Source organism: Heloderma suspectum, chromosome 5, assembly GCF_057233095.1.
Source record: "Heloderma suspectum isolate Gila_16-S chromosome 5, 16-S_ref, whole genome shotgun sequence".
Lineage (NCBI taxonomy): Eukaryota > Metazoa > Chordata > Lepidosauria > Squamata > Helodermatidae > Heloderma > Heloderma suspectum.
This window is the reverse complement of record NC_139462.1, coordinates 100,833,471-100,854,232: the sequence shown is the minus strand read 5'-3', so window position 1 is coordinate 100,854,232 and position 20,762 is coordinate 100,833,471. Positions and strand designations below refer to the sequence as shown.

At 41.1% G+C, this 20,762-nt stretch overlaps 1 protein-coding gene across 1 annotated transcript in view; it reads right to left on the bottom strand.

Annotated features, from left to right (window-relative positions):
- ATP8A1 (ATPase phospholipid transporting 8A1) overlaps positions 1–20,762 on the bottom strand; it is a 127,217-nt gene that overhangs the window by 86,016 nt on the left and 20,439 nt on the right. Inside the window, exons 3-7 of the mRNA XM_084856873.1 lie at positions 20,338–20,437; positions 18,020–18,118; positions 14,496–14,541; positions 13,861–13,901; positions 6,649–6,722 (exon numbers count right to left, since the gene is read on the bottom strand). Of these exons, the coding sequence (XP_084712999.1) occupies positions 6,649–6,722; positions 13,861–13,901; positions 14,496–14,541; positions 18,020–18,118; positions 20,338–20,437 (360 nt within the window). The remainder of the gene's footprint in view (positions 1–6,648; positions 6,723–13,860; positions 13,902–14,495; positions 14,542–18,019; positions 18,119–20,337; positions 20,438–20,762) is intronic.

Below are 20,762 nucleotides of genomic sequence, written 5' to 3'. Positions count from 1 at the left end.
TTTGAATATTACCAAATATATTATAGTAAAAGATAGCAGCAAAGAAAATGGATTCATACTGCCTTCACAGATGTAATTTATATAGCTAGAATAGTCTAGATCCTAAGAGCCCCTTACAAAGTGTTAGGCAAAGTATGTTAGTCAAATAAACTAAGGGAGCAATCCTATGGCCGCTAGACTGTGGCTAGGCGGCCATACGATACCTGGTTTTCTGGGAACCGATCTCCCACAACTTCCCCGCTGCCTACAAGGCAGCACGGAACAGCCCTGTGCTCCGCACTCGTAAGAGGAGCATGCAGCAGCCGAAAAGGGGTGTTCTGGGGTGGGGAGGGCGGAAATGCCTGTACAACATATCCAATGTGTTGTACAGCAGCCTCCTTCCCTGCTCAGCCCTCCTGCGGCTAGACAGCTGCAATCGGCTGTCTAGCTGAAAATGCAAGGCAGGAGAAGCGTGGAGGGGACAATCTCCTCCGTGCTTCTCCTGCCCTGCTTTGGATAGGCAGTTGCCTCCGAGTTTGGAGGCAGCCGCCTATCTGAATAGGATTGCGCCCTAGGATCACAATCCACAGGATTGCATAACACAAACAGTCAACTACTTTGCAGAGATTATGCAATTCCTTGCACAAACAATTGTGGCGGTAAGAACCACGTTGTTTTCTGAAACAGCTTGCACAAGCTGAACAATTTCAGATGCAGTTTGATGTTCTTCATTCAAATGCCTTAGTTTCAAACTTCATAGCCACACAGAGGATATTAGGAGCTTTTATTTCCTGATTTAATGCGTTTATTGTTATGTCCAAACTGAACAAAACTCTGGTTGGTTTAAACTCTGATCCATTTAAAGAAGCCAAAATCAAACTGGTTTATGACCCTGCTTGTTAACAAACTACAGTTTAAACTATCAATGGTTAACCCAGTATGGATGTAATTATTAAATTAAGTTAGTTTAATAATAGAAGCGGATGCTTCTGATCCCCTTCTTGTGTCATGCCAGAGGAGGAGAGGGGGCAGGGAGTGCACAAAACCAATGCTTGCTTCTGCTGTTCCACTTAGAACTAAACTAATTACATTTAGAATTAGTTTAGAGTTTACAATTACTTTCAAAATGGGCCATTATGGATTATACAGTATTCTATCTTTCCCCAACCCGGGGGGCGGGGGGGACTTATTGGAATTACTGGAAGAAACACTACACATAATAAGCGTTGTGCTGTTTCAGCCTCACCCAAGGTTCTCAAATAAGGGAAATCTATTACATGCAGAAGCTTTTGATTTCGTTTTCATTTATTACATTTCTATACTGCCCAATAGCTCAAAGTTCTTATGAAGAACAGGTTCTTTGGATTACAATCAAATTATTTAAACCTTATAGAAATATTTATTAGTACTGCCTAAACCTCTGCAAGAACACTCCTCTCTCAAAATAAAAGTGACTACACATAAACACAGGGCTGTATGTATGCAGTGATTCTGACGGAGAATTCAGATACCAAAAATCTCACTATAAAAAAGCTTGAGTGTGTGGGCACCGCCAGGTAAAATATCAGAAGCTAGAGAAGGGCTGAATAAAATTTCCAGTGGTCAAAGAGATCTTAATGATATAGGGAAGGATACAAATGTTTTAAATAAATTAATAAATGGTGTGGCTCTTTTAAAATGATTGTCTATTTAATTTAAATTTTAATGTCAATACTAATTTTAATATAACAGCTAATAACAGAATTGCTATTTGCTATATCATAAGATATAGCTAGCATGGCCCCTAAAAGTATATGTAGTACTGTTTATCTTATTTTGACACAGTTGTATAAAAAATTATTTAGTAGAACTGCAAAATATATCCATGTTTAGACAGGAAATTCCTCAACTTTATATTGATTTTTTTCTGGCCATCTTTTCTGTAAATGTAAATGATTGACCACTGCTTAGAATCTAGACTAGTTCAGTATACTAGTCACTTTACACATATTTAAATTATGACATACGTCACATGTTTTAACAAATAAAAACTAAAGTCGTAATCTTATACACTTAATGTTGACTTCAATGGGACTTATTTCTGGGTAGACATGCATAAGACTGAACTGTAAAACTACAATCCTATGCACACTTACATAAGGATAGGTCCCATTAATGTCAATGTGCTTACTTCTCAGTTAACATGCATGGCATTGTGCTGCATATCTCATGAAGGACTTTGAAAATAAACAAGGCAGCAGAAACATTAAACATAAAATAACATGCCCCTTACAATTTTGGAGATAAAAATGACATTCACTTCTCAGATCAGATCATTCTCTTTGTTTAGTGAAATCAGTGTCAGATACAATCACAGTACAGACCACTATTCAAAATCTAAAGTATAACATAGTAGTATGCGGTACTTTCATGAACAAAAACTATGACAATTTGCCAACTGCATGCACTACAAAGCGTGCAACATTTAAGTTTGTGCTGAGGGTCCTCTACAAGTCTTAACATGTGCCAATTAAGATGCAATCCCATGCACACTTATCTGGAAGTAAGTCCCATTGAACTCAGTGGGGTCTACTTCTGAGTAGACATGTATAGGATTGCACTGTTAGGGTGTTATATAAAGTTACTGAAACCAAGGTTCTCTGTAGTACAAATATACATATTAGTTAAAACTTTAAATAGATAGTACGCATAGAACCATTTCAAAGAAGTAGTTTCTTTTACAATATTTTCTTGTATTAGTTATATAAGTGTAGTATAAAAAAATAATAGGAAAGCAAGAAAAGCACATTTTGGATGTCCAAATATGTTTATATTTGTATTTGCTACAGTTCAATCGTATGCATGTTGAGTCAAAGGTATGTTCATTGTTTTCAATGTGACTTATGCCATAGTAAGTGTGCATAGGATTGCAGCCTTAACAGTCTATACAAGGTCTTTAAGAACTGATGATAAGTACTGCTGTTGCTTAGCCCAAGCAAAACTCTTGCACACTCATTTAAATCTAATGCTGTATTCTTTTTATAACTGAATTTCTAGATACAATTAACATGCTGTAAAAGACTGATGGCACACATCCTTCTTTCTGTCACTTAATTTGATGTATGAGGACCCACATACACATTTCTTCTGAAACCTGTTCATTCTAACCTTGATGACAGACTGATGAGATCAGCTGGGAGATGTTCCCCATTGGTCACTTTCACTATTTCCCCTACTGCAACCTACATATCCCAGTTTTAAAATAATTTCAACGGAATAACAATAAAGGGAAGAAATCAAGTGGACAAAAGACAAAAAGAGAAAGTTGGAAATTACTATACAGAGCATGTTGATAAATGCTTGATGGCTTTTTTCAAAATCTATTTAAATTAGATCATGGTAAATTTAAATTATATATTTAGACACAAACTCAAAGGAAAACAACCCTGAAAAACAGTTAAAATGTAAGCATCTAATTATTTAATGTAAGGACCTAATTATTTAAAATATGTAATTACAAGTTACATACTAATTATATTTAGTCAGGGCAAAAAAGTGGGGATAAACATGGAATCTGTTTCTGCTTGTTTTCTTCCAATATTAGGGTCTGCTTAACTGAAATGTTTAGCAGAACAGAACCAATAACTACTGGAATCCAGGGTTCATCTGGATAACCGATATTCCCATATTTTCTTAAGAAATTAAAATAAACCTTAACTGTGAAAATAAAAATCCCTGTCTGATTTCCCCAAAATAAAATATTTTATTTTTAAGTTAAAACCTTCCTATATGAGTACAATTGACTTTGAGGGAAGAAAAAATACAATTAAATTCCTGGGTATTTGTGTTTTAAAGTTGGACAGGATGCTGTTTGATTTAACCGTTGTTGTTGTTGTTCAGTCGTTCAGTCGTGTCCGACTCTTCGTGACCCCATGGACCATAGCACGCCAGGCCTTCCTGTCCTGCGCTCTCTCCCGGAGTGTGCTCAAGTTCATATTCATTGCATCGGTGATGCTATCTAGCCATCTCATCCTTTGCCGTCCCCTTCTCCTTTTGCCTTCAGTCTTTCCCAGCATCAGGGTCTTTTCCAGAGAGTTTTCTCTTCGCATTAGGTGGCCAAAATATTTGAGCTTCAGCTTTAGTATCTGCCCTTCCAATGAGCACTCAGGGTTGATTTCCTTTAGAATTGACTGATTGTTTAAAATGGTGCCTGGAAGCAGCTGTTTCCTCACTAGCTTTTTTCTGTGTCAGAAGTACTTCTTGTGACCCTTTTGTACTCTGTCTTCACCCACATTCAGGCCCATTGTATGTTGACACACAAATACAGGGAGTGAATTTAATTATTACTGTGATGGTATGTTATATGCTTTAAATACAGCTCTACACACCAATGCAGAAATAATGGATATGTCCTATAACCAACATCAAATGGTGGTGGTGGGAGCAGTGATGGAAGAGCTCATAAATACCACCTAATAGATCATCAGCGTTGTCAGCACTAATAGTGCTGATTGCCCATTACATATATGGCATGAACTGGCACCAGCTTTTATTTTGGTTCCCTTTTCCCCTTAGTTGCCCAACATGTGGTAAGCATTAGCTCTTACAGAATTGATCAATTCTCGATTTTTGGGAGACACTTTATGGATGAAGCTGCAAGCACCCAGCCTCCAAGGAGGCTGTGGGGGGAAGCAAGTCAATATTGTGTTTTCTAGATTACAGTTTCAATTCTACTAATCCTACACACATTTACTCAGAAGAAAGTCCCACTGTTTTCAGTTGGATTTTCTTCCAGGTAAGCATGTCTTACGATACACACTTATGCATAGGGGACGGCAGAGGATGAGATGGCTAGATACCACCACCAATGCAATGAATATGGACTTGAGCACACTCCGGGAGAGAGCGAAGGACAGGAAGGCCTGGCGTGCTATGGTCCATGGGGTCACGAAGAGTCGGACACGACTGAACGACTGAACAACAACAAGTGTGCACAGGATTGAAATATAAATCTGTTCGATGTGGCTCTTCTACTTGTAGCAGCACATCCTAGCAGGAAAGCATGGTGCTTAGTAGATTGCAAACAGTATAGCCATATTCCCTGATCTAGCAATTTATTCCAGGAAGTCCAAAACACACATAAAACTCCACCTTAGCTGTAAGGACTCTCTTCGCATCAATGTTAAGAGGATCTCATACATACAAAGAGATGCAAGTGTGAAGCTGCAACTTCCATTGAAGAGAACTGAAAAGCCTATTACACAGGAGCTGCATTTGTGCACTGAAGCAAAGAAAGAAATTACCCTATACTATGCAGGAAAGCCTCCATTGTTATGTACCAGGGCTGGGCCAAAAGTGCTAGCTAAAGAATTTTCATGTGAATTGGGGGAGGGGCATTAGAGCAAAAGATTAGGACACAAGATTACTACCTTTTGCCTTTTATTGCTGCCGCTGCCTGTGTTTTGCAACAGCAGTGCTCTTCTGCCATTCATTCCCTGCCCCCCCCCCCAATGCCCATGCATGCCCCTCCAAGCAATGCCACATAATAATAATGTCGAATTGCTCAGAGGAACATTCTGGGGAAAACGGCAGCCATCACAAGAAGCTGTGCTTGAGCCATGCAATAAATATGCTTCCCTGAAAAATCACTGAGATGCCTCCATTTTGTTGTTCATCAATGGGGCAGAGAATGGAGGGGATTCCAGCGTACCCCTACATTTTAAATAAGTAGTCCTCTAATTGGCATGCGTTTTTTCTCTTTTTTTACATTTGGAATAGCTGTCATGAAATATTGGGTAGTACTTATGATGTATACTAAAAGTATTGGCACTTGTATTGAAAATTAAACACAAATTAAGACAGAAAGCCTTCTGCAGGTGGTAATATATATTGGCCCCACAATCCAACTCATATTATTAAGGATTTTTTCCAATGCCCATATATACACACAGCCCCAAATAATTGATGCCTCATTTTAACCAAAAAGCAATGAAATTATAATACATTATTCACCTAGCATTTTTAAAAATCTTCTTTTAAGATTATTAAAATAGTCTATTCAAACATACAGTGCAAGCAATGACCCGATCAGATAGATTTTGAAAAAAATGCTTCTACATATTCATTGTGGACTAGCAAATAAACTTGTCCAAGGAAATACAGATAAACAACATCTCAGATTTAACCTTAACAAAATATTATGTGTAATATTTTGCACGTTGATGTTATAAGGAAATTAAGAGGTTTTTCATGTATGAATACAATTTCAGTATAATTTTTAGGGAATGTTTTTGTCTTCCAAATAAGTTTCTGTCAATAGTGAAGCCATTTTTATGCAGCAAATTAACAATTTATTTTTGATGAATGGATTTGTGTGATTATTAAATAAAATCAAGACTAGAAATGCCCAAAGCCAAGAATTATGTGACTAAGGGAAAGAAGAGAATAACATCAAACACATTGGAATCCTCTGTCCTTTAAAAGCATTTATCCATTTGTTATACTTAACTTTGTTTATACTGAAAAACAATATTTTGGTAATATAATATTTCTGGGTGTTTTTTTTACATACAATTAGCATTAGACATAAGAGTACTTCTGTTTATTCTTTATTTCCTTGGAGTAATTATAAAGTCAAGGCAGGGTAGAGAAACCAGCCTTTACACTGGAACTGTTGATAAGCATCTCTACCTTGATGAGAGAAGTACAGTGTCAGCAGGTATATAGTCTTTGCCTTTTATTAAAACTATATCTCCAACATCTACCTGAAAGAAAACTAGGAATTGGTTAATAATCTGAAACTAGCAGAACAGCCCTTAACTTTTTACTGTATTTAAATATTCATTGTCTTATAAAATTGGTAAACTGTTTAGGCTGGAATCTGAAAAAAGGTTTAAAAGGTATCTGAATTCCATCACAATTAGTCTGAAGTGAAGTACATCTGCCTATATTCTCCCTATAAGGCTGAGTCAACTTCTACACTAATTTTATGACCCATGGTCAGAAATAAGACATTGGTCACTTACCAGTAAAAGGGATTTCTTTGTGCATGTAAAACAATACATCAGGTGGATCTTATGCGCCACCTAGTGGTCAAAGGCAAAATCGCTGTTCCAATTAAGTCTTTTAGGGCACAATCCTATGCATGTTTAGACAGAAAGAAGGCCTACACCTCCCAGCATTCCCCAGCCAGCAGGCCTTTTCTCTGTCTAAACATGCATAGGATTGTTCTCCTAACTGCCTTTCCCGCCTTTGAAGCTCAAGTTTCCGATCACATGCTCAGGAAATAAAAGGATCAGTGAGAATAGCAAAACACAAACAAGAAAAACAGGACATCTCACACTCTCTGCAGACAGGGCTTGGGAAGAAACAAAGTGTGAAAAAATAAGAAAACTAATCACCATCAGCAGAAACAGCCAGAAACAGAATCTGAATCCGGGGTGTGGCCCTGATGTACTGTTTTACATGCCCAAAGAAATCCCTTTTACGGGTCAGTAAAAGTCTTTTCTCTTGTGCATGTAAACAGTACATCAGGTGGGACATACCAAAGCTTGACCCATGTAGGGTGGGATGCAAAAAGTAGTAGCTGCTTAATGACTGGGAAAGATGTATTGCAAGACACACCTTCAAAAGGTCGCCTCAGCAGAGGCATGTAAATCAATCCTGTAATGTTTTAACAAAGGTGCTGGGATTTGCTCATGTAATTGCCCTACAAATTGATGCAGTGGAGCATTGAGGAAAATAGCTGCTGATGTTGTGGCTGCTTTTGTAGAATGGACAAAAATTTTGGTAGGTGGAGACAACTTCAGGCTGGAATAGGTTAGGGGAATACAGGCCTTTAGAGTGGCATTAGAAACCTTCCGTCCCAAGGAAGCAGGATGGAATGACACAAACAGGGAATGTGACTGCCAAAAAGTTTTGTTTCTGCTGACATAGGCCTTCAGGGCTCTCCTGACAACAAGGGAATGCCATTTCTTTTCTGAGGGGTGTACAGGGAAGGACAAAAGTGGGAAGAATTAGCTCTTGTTGACAATGAAAAGGAGACAGAACTTTAGGATGGAAAAAGGAGTTAGTATGGAGCACAACTCTATCTTTATGGAATACCCATAGGTGTTTATTCACAGAGAGGACATTAAGTTTGGAGATCCTTCTGGCTGATGTATGGCCACCAAGAATAAAACCTTGAAAGAGAGCAGTTGGAGAGATACTGATTTCAGGGGCTCGAAGGGTGGCTTTGGAAGTGCTGAAAGTACTTTATGGAGATCCCAGGAAGAGAAACGGTGTTGAACTGGAGGTGACTTTGAAAAAGCTCTGCACAAGAACTGTTTAAGAAAAAGATGAGAGCCCATGGACCTATGTGGAGTTTTTTTTTCTTAGAAGAGTAGATAGCATGGAAGCCTGATGCTTGAGCATATTAGGCTTGAGACCCACAGCCGAACCGTCTTGCTGAAATGCTAAAGGGTCTGAGATTCTAGCTTTTTGAGCACAAATCCTTTTCCTAGTACACCAAATGAAGAATATCTTCCACGTACACTAGTAAATTTTGCAGGTAGATGTCCTCCTAGAGGCCAATATAATCTCAATTATGGCAGGGGAGAGGTCTTCTTTAGGGATGCACGAAAGTCACTTACCTTTTCGCGGATGTGATTCGCGGGGGGGGGGGGAGGCGCTCCGTCCCTCCCCACAGAATCTTCAATGGGGGGGAGGTGATCCGGTCCTTCCCCCCGGAATCCTGCCCGGCCGGCTCTGCTCCACGGCGGCTCCACGGAGCAGCCGGCCAGGGCTGTCTGCAGCCGGAGTTCCAGCCATGGACGGGCTGCTGCAGACGCAAATGGCAGCCGCTGTAGCGGCCGCCATTTGCGTCCAGCCAGGCTGTCGTGATAGGCTACGTAAGTATTTACGTAGCCTATCACGGCAGGCCAACCCCCCCCCCAGCATACGCAAATGGCGGCGGCTACGGCGGCTGCAATTTGCGTTCCCTATTTTTCGCCGTTTTATCTTACAGAAATATTTACGTAGGCTATTACAGCGGAAAAAAAATAGTGCCCACTACGCTATTTGCGTTCCCCTTTTTTTCGCCGTAATAGCCTATGTAAATATTTACATAGGATAAAACGGCGAAAAATAGGGAACGCAAATGGCGGCCGCCATAGCCGCTGCCATTTGCATACGAGTTGTTGTTGTTTTTTGCTTGCCATGATAGGCTACATAAATACTTACATAGCCTATCATGGCCTCTGCAGGGATTGGCACTGGCATTCGGCCTCACCGAGATCCGTGGTGGAATTTTCCATTATCCCTAGTCTTCTTTGGCAAAATGTTTCCATTCCATCTCTAGACATGTAACTGAAGCCACACAGGACTTGGATGAATGAGATGGCCTTGAAATAACAGGTCGTCCTGCAGAAGAAGGGGCCAAGGAGAAGCTGCTGCCCCGATTGATCAGGGTCTCCACGGCCAAAAAAGGGAGCCACTAGAATGAGTCTTGTCTTTTCTTCCTTTACCTCCACAGAACCCTGGAGAGAAGTCTCCATCAAGAACCAGCAGTAACAGATGAAGTACTTGAGAAACTTGAGATTCAAGACAGCTCTGATGGACCCATCTTCAGTTCGGACTGTAAAGAAGTGAGAACAGTTCCACTGCCGTGATATCTAGTAGGAAGTTGGACGGCCAATTTCACCATCTCCCTCTTGGCCGGGTTTGCTGGGGCTGGTGATGGGAAAAAATAGCAGGGAGGTCGAGATGTCAGCTCCAGATGCAGACCTGAGCCAAGAGTCTCCAGGACCCAATGATGTGAGGTGATGGCGAGCCATTTGTCAGCGTACCCGGCAAGACAATCGCCCACCAATGAAAGGTTGGTGTCAGAACTGGTGCTTGTATCTTCTTGACATGATGGATGAGCCATATCTAGTGGAGAAGTTCTGTTGGCCTTTATTTCCTCCTTGGGAATGAGCCCAGGTGGAACAGGTGGACCGAACATCCCTCCCTTGCCTGGAGATTTTGGAAAAATGAAATGGCTGGCTGGTTTGGTAAGGGTTAAGAGATCTCCTAAAGAAACGGCTTTCTTCCTTCTTTCTTGTCGTGGGCATAGCCTTTTTCTTATCTTCTGATTTGACCTGGAAGTCCTTTAATGCTTCTTCCCCAAAGAGCTTGCCCTCAACAGAAGACTTTGACACTAGGTTGGACTTCGAAGGAGGAGCAGCTTCCCAATGCAAAGCCAAAGGAGTCTCCTGGAAAACACATCAGCTGCTAGGGATCTAGCATAAAACTGAGCTGCATCCAAAGAGGCGCCAGCAATAAAAGCTACCACTCTAGAGACCTTGAGAAGGGTCTTGGGTAAACTGGCTTGATCATGAAGTGCCCCATCCAACACATCTTCCAACCACAGGAGGGAAGGTCTGGCAAAAACCAACGCTGAAGCTGCCACCCAAGGATGCTGCTTCATGGGCCTTCTTCAAACCAGTATCCAGCTTGTGCTCAACCGTTTCCTTGAGCTGCGCATCCGTATGTTTCGGGTGAAGAGCACAATTCACCAGAGCCACCACGGGCACATCAATAAGCGGGACTTTAATGTGATCCATAATAGGCTGCTCTAAAACATAATGTTTGTTAGCAATAGTGATGGATTTCTTGTGCTGCAAAGGAGAATCCAACTCTCCTCTTATCACTTTTGGGATAAGAGCAGGCAATTTCACCACTTTGATCTTGGGTTGAGGATCAGGGCTGACAGCTACCATCCTAGAAGTAGAGGGTTGAGGAGCTTCACCTGAAGGAATCAAATCTAAGGCTGTCATAGATTTACATAGCAGGGAAAAATAATGGGAGTCCTGAAATAGGCGATAGGAATCAGGCTCCTTGAGGTCCGACTCACCACTCCACTCCTCTTCATCCAGGACAATGAAGTCCGTATCATTCTCATCTGGGTTAGGAGAGTCCAGATTTGGGTTGATCTGACGTTTTCTTTTTAACTTCCTCCTAGGTACATCATGAGTATCTGGAGATATATGAACCCTGCCCTGAGCTGGAGCTGAAGGAGTCTATGGAGGCTGCTGTGACATTAGGAGAGAGCCAGAGGGCTGTGCAGCATTTCTAGATGTAGTAGACATAGAAAGGGTTAAAGGCCGAGAATGAGTCAAGGCATCCTTAGCTAGGTCAGCTAATAAAGCTTCTTTCAAGTGCTGCAGCAGAGAAGGTGGAATTTCCAGAGAAACTGAATCCCCCCAGATTGCTGCCTAATTGTAGGGGATTGACAGAGTTCTGTGAACTCGTGGAACTCCTTTGGGGAAGATTGCATCGAAAACAGACTGCCCAAATTCCCAGCCAAGTCTGCCTCTCTGTCATCAGAGAGATCTTCACCTGCCTTAAGGCTCCTTCTGGCCCACTGACTAGGAGACAATGTAGCAAAAGCTGGGTTCCTGTATAAGGCCAGGTTTCCCGTTCCTTGTCCTCCTCTTCCTCCCAAACTCCCAATGTCCGTACCAGCCAGGGCTGTGTCGTTGCAGGCACTCGATCTTGCTTTGAACCCTGGTGAGGAAAACTGTCCCAAAGATGGCAAAAAGGGAGATTCTGATGCAACAGAAGGGCTTGCTTTTTCATAAGCTGTAGATGGACAAGCCGCTTCAGTGTGAATGTGAGGAGGGTCAGTAATGGCTGCCATTATTGCCTTTCCATCACTCACAGAGGCTGCGGAGGCGGCTTGTGAAGAGCTTGAGGAGACTGCTGGGTGAGGCTATGAGGAGACTTGTGGGCAGAAACAGACTTTCCTTTTGCATCCCCATAGCAAGCTGCAGAGCCAAAGGCACAAGGGGGAAAAGGCAGGCCAAATATGAGTGTGTGTGTGTGTGTGTGTGTGTGACAGATGACGACAAAGGTAGCTGGCAAGAATGGGGAAGCTGCGGTGTTTTGTTTTGCATTTACTGTTTTCCCTGAAAGGAAAAAATATTGGGAAGGGAGGAAAAGAGAACAGACAATAACACACAGACCTGCAAAAATTAGGGAGAAAATGGAAAAAAAGAAGCCTGAGTCAGAAGAATGCAAAGCGGAGAATCCATGATCACTTCAGGGAAGCAAAATCGCAAAACTGAGCTTCAACGGTGGGAAACACAGCTAAAAGACTTAACTGGAGCAATAATTTTGCCTTTGACCACTAGGTGGCGCATAAGATCCACCTGATGTACTGTTTACACATGCACAAGAGAAATGCCACAGCCAAGTCTGGTGACTTGGATACATGAATCAGCATTATAATAAGTCAGGTCTTTGGTCTAATTTATACTAGTACTGTCTATTCTGATGGGCAGCAGTTCTTCTAAGCTTCAGACAGGGATCTTTCCCAGAACTAATATAAACGATCCTTTTAAGATCTCTGGCTGCCTCCACTGTGTTGGGGTCCGCACAACATAATGATAATGGCTGGGAAACCCTTTCCTGGCTGAAAAATTAAGCTTATATGGGGGAAGCCCCATCTAATCCAACTTCTGAAAGAGAAATTAATCTCTCTCATGATTATGTAGGATTGATTAAATATTTAGTGAAATTAAAACTATGTAAAGCAAATATTAAAACTATGTAAAGCAAATATTAAAACTATGTAAAGCAAATATTAAAAATATGTAAAGCAAATTTTGCATTCCAGCTGTCTACTACTCAGTCATAAGGAAACTCTGCGATCAGGTTACATGGCTAATTTAATGGACAACCAAATCATAGAGAGGTTTGTACTAGAAGAGTTAAATCAGTGTCCTATACTAACCACCAGAACCAATGCCATTATACATCCTTACGGAGTTTTGCTAGCACAATGTTGCATTACTACTAAGGGGAGGAGGCCATTCTGACAACCTTTAGAATAAGACAAAGGTCTGTTAGTAACCCATTCTCCCCTAAAATTCCTTGTGTGACAGAGAAGCACTGAACAAAGGCTCGTTCAAGTGCGGACAGAGCAGTGCTGTTGGCTGCTGTTGCCCTTTTACAGGGACAAGGCCCAGCTCACAGTGCCAAGCAAGGATACAAGCTGTCTTCTTAAAGTGGCACTGGGATGCTTGCACCAAATCCTACATTCCACTGTCTTCACATGGCATTGCATGGATACCTGTGGGTAATTTTCACAGATAAAAGTAACTTCCTCTTTTCTAATATATTATAATTCCATTGTTGTATTTGCGTTGGAATGTTATGTAGTCTATGAAAAAGAAATCAGAACTTTCAGATAAACAACTAACAGTGGTTTAACCAAAGTAAATCAATATGGCAAACATAGTGGTTTGGATCCAAAGATACTGTTCTGTGCGCTGAAGGTGTCTCCTGCTCATAGAAGAGTTGTTTAACCTCACACTACATCATTGCACAAGAAGAATGAAATGAAATCCTAAGATGTTCTTTCATTTGCACAAGAACTTGCACAAGCATAAGAACTGCTTTAAAAAACCTACCTAGTGTTACACAAAATCTTCCACTAGTGCTTTGCAAGAATTTGGAAAGTAGCACTAGCAGATATTTATAAAGCTATTTATAGTTCTTTGGGTCCAGCACAGTAAGCTGATTCACATGTAACGAGAAGCCACTGTGGGTGAATTTCCTCATGGAACTCCTCATTGCAGTGGCAGCTGCCATTTTCACTACTTGTAGTTTGTTACATGTGACCCCAGCAAGAGTGGGTTGTTGGTTAAAAAGCCACCTGCAACCCTAAAACAGCCCATAGGTTCTGGGTGGCTTGTTAACCACCCCAACAATGCACCCTTGCCAGGTTCACCCTTTCATAATGACAAGCTATGATGTGCCCCATCACAGCTCAGATATTCAAAACAGAAGCCTGGTGGGGAAATTCACCCACAGAGGCTTCTTGTTATGTGCGAACCAGGCCATTATTTACATTTTTATTCGCAAGGAAAACAGATCACATACCTTTTCCCAGTGAACAATTTCCCAGGCTCCATTTCTCAGTACTACAATAATACAAAAAAAAAAATACAAATGTTGGTATTTCAAATCAAATAAAACCCAACTTTAATTATATTTTAACTAAATAATTTACAAATAACTTATAAACCCCATAATAACTATCTAAAAGTTACATAAATAACTAAAAATTAAAGCTACACTGGAACATAAAATTACACTACTAATTATTTTCAAATGACATATCCCTAACTTGTGTACCAATACAGAGACCATACTTATTGAAAATAAATCCTTTATATTTGAATTTATAAACTATGTGGTCTATCATTTTTTTGATAGATCACACATGGAGCAAACAATTTAGACATCGGGGAGGCATATAAACAACAGCCCTAAAGATAGTGATGAATGTCCTCAACCACATTTTACAGTCAACTTTTGTGACTTAAAATTCCTCAGATTTCTAGGTACAGTACAGGAGCTATCTGATCTATATTTCACAAAACAAAACATGTTCCTGTGGTTGATGAACTGCTAACTGCTATTAAAAAGTAGTCATTAAAAACAATGGGAGTCAAAACATGTCATACACTTTTCTTCACTGTACTTTTAAAAAATTGCTGTACTAATGTTCATACCTTGTATTTGTTTTTTGTTCACAGCATTATCAGCTTTATGCCTTTTCTGAAACAAAAATATATAAATGTTAAAACTATTGTAATTAAATATCAAAACACTGTTCACTTTAGACGAAAATATAAATTATAAAAGAGAGCCACGCACTGAGGGATCTGTGTCAGAGGTGGGGGTCCTTGCACATTGGCCCATTAGAAGCAGCACTAGCATTAGATTATAGCTCTATTGATATTGCTATGGCAACAGAATAAAAGCTCTGCACCCTCCATCATTGCCCAGACTACACATTGTCTGGATTCCCAATGCATCAACAAAAACCTGACAGGGTAGCTTCACATCATCCTACAGGGAAGCCTGTCACACCACCATACACTATTGGGATTGCACTAGAGGTCACTCATGCTACCACTATGTCAACTGCATAAGTGAAGTGGCAGCACTGGATACTGCTCCTTGAATATGTCTTGCAGGCTCATTCTCCCATTTGACTGTATAGCCACAAGTATCTCTGCCCACAACCATAGCTTACACACACACACCAACCAGGAACAAGGCAGTTGATGGTTACAGAATGCTAGCAGGTTTTTCCCATTTGTTTTAAGAGAAACGGCTTGTGCAATATCAGTGGTCAGCAAGTGAGACAGGGAAGCTTCATGTGTGTATTACGGGTTCCTTCAAGCCAGATAGGCATATGCATTTAAGGAAGCTGGTCTCACCAAGCTCAGTGGGACTTGCTTTTAAGTAAACAGATAGTCATGCTAAAGACTATTTTAATTCAGTGGGTCTTAGCACATAAAAACTGTATCCAAGATTGCTGCTTTCATAACAGCATCTATTGTTCCAATTCAACACTAATGACCCCTTTTCTAGGAATTCTATCAATATGAATAGAAAACAAAACAACATCATATTCAAACAGATACATAGGTATAGTAGGCCTAAATGTATAAAAATATATCAAGAAAGGGAAAAGGATATCAGAGTGCTGCAAGAAGTGCATTTAAAAATGCAGATTATGTCTGGCATCTTATTGGCAAGATGACATCATTTTAAAAAGAAAGCATGTAACCAGAAATTTAGTCTGGCCTTCACGGCCAGTGAAAATTTGTACTTGCAACTGACCCTCCTTCTCTCCCAAGTCATCTTGACTGTAACATTACACTGAGCTTCGATCCCTCACCCTTCTCCCACACTTGCTAGACTTTATATTGGCATGGAGACCAGCAAGATGCCTTACTGTTTCTTAACCTCTTCAAGACTCAGGGCAAGATCAGGGAAATCCTCCAGACTTCTCCCAAGCCTTGAAGAAGGCCAGGGGAATTGCCAGGAAAAAATGTACTTGCCAGTGGTGAGCTGGCAAGCAGATTTGTGGAAACCTATATGTAACTTTTTCCTTAAAGATAGAAAGAAAGAAGAGTGTAAATCACATACGTACAAGTGTCAGGCTCAGATGGTAACTCCTAAGCTTACCCAAAGAAGCCATTTGATAAAAGTCTTAAATTAAACGTCAACTCAAAAACAGTAGTTTTCAACACAGGCAGTTTACACATTTGGCTGAGAGTCATCATGTGATGAACACGAATGTGTGATGTGGCCTACATGACTTACAAATGAATATTCATGAACTGCTCCTATGCAATAATAATTGTGTTTGAGGCAATTATCTAGGGATATGAAAACTCTGTGGTAGGCTTTTCAAATGTGTAACAGAGCAATCCTAAGTGGGATTGGGGTGGGGTAGTGAAGTGGTGGATCGTCCAGCGGGCTTATGCTGGCCAGGGCATGCAGTGTGTCCAGGGACAGCCTCACCATTTTTCTTCTCCAGAATATCATTGTTTTTTTAAATTTTCCCTCCTGTTGATGTCACTTAACCTCCAGACTGGCTTAAGTGAAGCACCCAATCCTGGGACCTCTTGGGCTCTTTGCGGAGTACCGAGGGCCATCTGGACAAATGTGCCTCCGCACAAACACCAGCAGAGCTCCTTTCTGCTGATGGAAGGGCTTTTCTACCCCATCCTAACACTCTCCAGCCAGCAGATCTGCAGGTTATGATTGTGCTCTAAGTAATCACTTAATGTTGCATTTGCTAAGAGATGAATATCCACACGTTAACAGTATCTGCATGATAGGGATACTACCTTCTGATACTAGCCCTATTTCTCAGGCATATCCATCTCTCGGTAACTACATCAAGTGATGACTTACATATGTGAAAAAGCTACCACAGACTGAACACCACAGAGTTTTCCTACCACTTAATAATTAACTCAAACACAATACTTTTAAACAGCGGCAGCTCACACATATTGGTCTGGTTCACATGTAACAAGAAGCTACCATGGAGGAATTTCACTACGGGGCTTCCTGCTGTGGTAGTGGCTACCATTTAGAATATTTGGGGTGCAGCATGGGTGCATTGTAGCTTTTCGTTATATGTGAACCCGGAAAAGGTGGGTTGTTTGGGTGGTTGACAAGCCACCTGCAACCCTAAAACAGCCCATGGCTATTGGGCGGTATAGAAATGAAATGAAATAAATAAACAAACAACCCATCCTCACTGGGTTTGCATGTGATGAGAAGGTGCCGCAGCAGGGGCAGGGATCAGCAACCTGGCACCTGTGGGCCACAACCCACCATGACTAATCAGAAAGTACTTTTCAATACACAGAGTTTGCACAAGTGGCTGACAGTGGGTTGTTGGGATCGTGCAAACAGGTCAGTCATTTGCAAGGCATGAAGGCCACGTCACACATGCACGTTCACCACTTGATACTCTCCGCCAATTGTGCAAACTATATGTATTGAAAAGTACTGTCTTTCAGTTGAGATGGAATGACTGAAATTTCTATTTGTAATCATTGTTCTGCAAGGAACCATTTGATGTTACAGTCAATGACTAATTAATATGCATATTTTAAGTAATCCAATGAGGTATCAAGAGCCACATATCCCTTAGTGATGCTAGAAACAACAACAAGCCTTCAATTTTATAATTTCATTGTCTATGGGGTCAGGAAATACTGTTTTGAAAGTCTCCTATTTCAAAAGCAACTCTACATCCAGAGAGGAAGAAAAAATTAACTAACAGAATAATTTCATAACATGAACTACTGTGTCACAGATCAGCTGTTTTAAAAATATAAAAAGAACAGAAAATTGTGATAATTATAAATGCACAGGAAATGGTAGGCAAGTGGATGAAGGACGATGCATAAGATCTGTTCCTGGGCCTCCTACTGCTCAAAGACATCACCACCACTGCATGTACTTTATATGTACAATAACAAATGTCTGCCCCATAGCCTGATGTTTTTTTTCTTGCTGTTTAGAAAGAAAAAAATTAAATCTACCTTTGTCCTAAACATTCTGAAGGCTGGATCCAAAGGTACTTTTCCACTCATGAAACGTGCCTTTTAATAAACAGGCACCTTTAGATCAAATCAAATATAATTTAAACAGTATATGTTACCTGAACATAAGCACTACAGTTCAATATTATTTAGAAAATGTTTTGGTTAATACTTACAACATCTTCTATTATTTCTTTAACTGCTGCTACAACTAAAATAAATAAGAGAGGAACCAAGGTTGTATAACGTCCTGTTGGAGAAACATCTGGAATTTGCTAAGGAAAAGAAAGAGTAAGAAAAAGTATATTTTATATTTTAAAATGCTATTTAGTTAGTATAAACAGAAATACAAAATAAACATGAAAGAACCAGCAGAGCTCTTTTAAATGTAAAAGAGGACAATTCCTCAAATAGGTAGCTGAAATTTTGACTGAAGCAACAAACATTTCACTTCCAAATGGAAAGACTTGGGATAAAGATGCTGTTGTTCCTAACTGTCTACTACTCAGCATTTCCGCACTTGCTATCCCTCATTGCCTCTGGACTTCTTTCCCATACAGCAGACACATAAACTTCAGAAGTATTCCTTTTTCTCTTAGTCAGTCTTCATTTTATCTATCCATGCAGCATGCAAAGTGCAACTGTTAAAATGAGTTTAAGGTTAGATTTTATTACAACAATGTATGTGTTTAAGGAAGCATCACTGTGACTGTTTGCATGACAAGCTAGCCCATCATGGCTGACTGCCCATGATGGGTTAGTGTGTCATGCGAACTGGGACTGTTCTTAGAAGGGTAGGTTGCTCTTCCTGAACAACCCACCGTAATAACCAACAATCTGAGGTAGGGGCTGTTTTTACCCATGATGGGGTGGCATATCATGAAAATCCAAACATGCCAACCCATTGTGCGTAAAGGGCACTGGGCAGCGAGCCGCTCAGCAAGAGCAGCAGAAACTCCCGCCACTCTGCTGAGCGGCGCTGCAATCGCCATTCACAATTGTGGCCAAGCTGCTGTCCATGCCCTTTTCCTCTTGCCAGTGACAGCCCCTCCAATGGTGCCCAAATGGCACCTTGGGGAGGCTGTCACCCCGCCAATCTCCCCATCCCAGCTTGGACCACAGTCTTGATCACTGTCAGAGCCCTTTTAAAAAATTTTCCTGGGCCCTTTATTTGCAAAAATGAGACCGAGAACATTTTTTCGCACTTCCCCATGCCTAGGGATTTAATTTTTTTTAAAAAACATTTATGGACATTCCCCAGGCATGCAGAAGTGCAATTTATTTTCCCATTCCCATTTCTGTGCACGACTTCCAGTGCAGCCCTATGGAGCTGATACTCCACAGGCTTGCACTGGAACTTAAAAATGCCCCTTCAGCTGGGGGTGGGTGGGAATCCAACCCCTTGCCATGGACCCTTGGGGCAACAGGGTCCATGGCGAGGGGTTGGATTCCCCACCCCCCCAAGCCAATTTTTGGCAAAGGGCGCTTTTAAATTCCAATGCCACCCTATGGAGTATTGGCTCCATATGGTTGTATTGGAATTTGTGTGCAAAAACGAGACTGGGAACTTTTTTCCCACTTCCCCATGCCCGGGAAATATCCACAATTTTTTTTTAATTAAAAAAAAATTGTGCACATTCCCTGGGCACGGAAAAGTGCAAAAAAAAATCCTCAGTCCCAATTTTGTACAAAAACGGGGCCAAGAAAATAAAATTCAAAGGGTTCCAATCGTGATCAAGATCGTGATCAGAGCTGGGAAGGGAGACTTAGCAGCAGACAAGACAGGTCTTCTGCCAAGTCCCCTGGGATGCCAGGTGGAGGGGGGAAGGGAGGGAGGATGGGGGCAAACCAGCTTCGCACTCTGAGTTGTTTGCTTGATCCTCTGGCAGATGCAAAACAACCCGCAGTGCATGGCTAGTCACCCATCATGGGCTAGCATGTCGTGTGAACGCATCTGGTATTTATATAAATATGACAATTCTCCAATGTAAAACGAAGGGCAGAATCCAATGCCGTCCATTTGCTAGTGGAGCTGGCTGCCAGTTCTGGTCTATGAATGGCCAACCCCACCACTTCTGGTCCATAAGTGCCCCTACTGCTTGGAGAACTGCGATTTAGTGTTTCTGGAGGCAAGCCCCCAAACAAGCAGAAACACTTGTTTCTGGAAGAGGGCAGGTCAATGGAGCTCCCTTATGTGAGCTCTTCTGACCTTCCTCTTTCCAGAAATGAGCATTTCTGCTCATCTCAGTTTGCCTCCGGAAGCGCTAAATAGGCAGCGGCCGCTTGTGGACCAAAAGTGGTGGGGATGGCTGTAAACGCAAGGGCACCACTGAATTCTGCCCAAGGAGTTCCAATGAAATTTTCTCTGAACTTGTATGGTATCACACAATTCAAATCGATGAGGATATGACATGTCAGGACATTAAAAGCAACTTTACTTATGACCTATAACTATTAAATTCTATTAAATATATATTTACCTGGTCTAGCTTACCTGAAGCAATGCAATGAAAAGAAAAAAGGCATTAGCAGCTCTTCTGAACTGGGAATAGAGGAACCTCGGCAGGAATGTGATTAAGTTGTATTTTGCAGTGCTAAGAGACAGAGATTAAAACAGTATGTGGTTAAGAGACAGAGATTAAAACAGTATGTGGTTAAGAGATAGAGATAAAAATCATATAGCACCCTGTATTCAGAATTCATAAATATAGTCTGACAAGTCTGCGTGTTAAGTCAGTTAATTGTAAACCACTTAAGAAATCTTATGATATCAAACAGGGGGGCTTTAAAAGACAGTTGGACAAATTCCTGGAGGAAAAGGCTATCAATGGCTACTAGTCCTGATGGCTATGTGTAACGTCCAGTACCAGAGGCAGCGAGCCTATGTACACCACTTGCTGGGGAACATGGGTGGGAGGG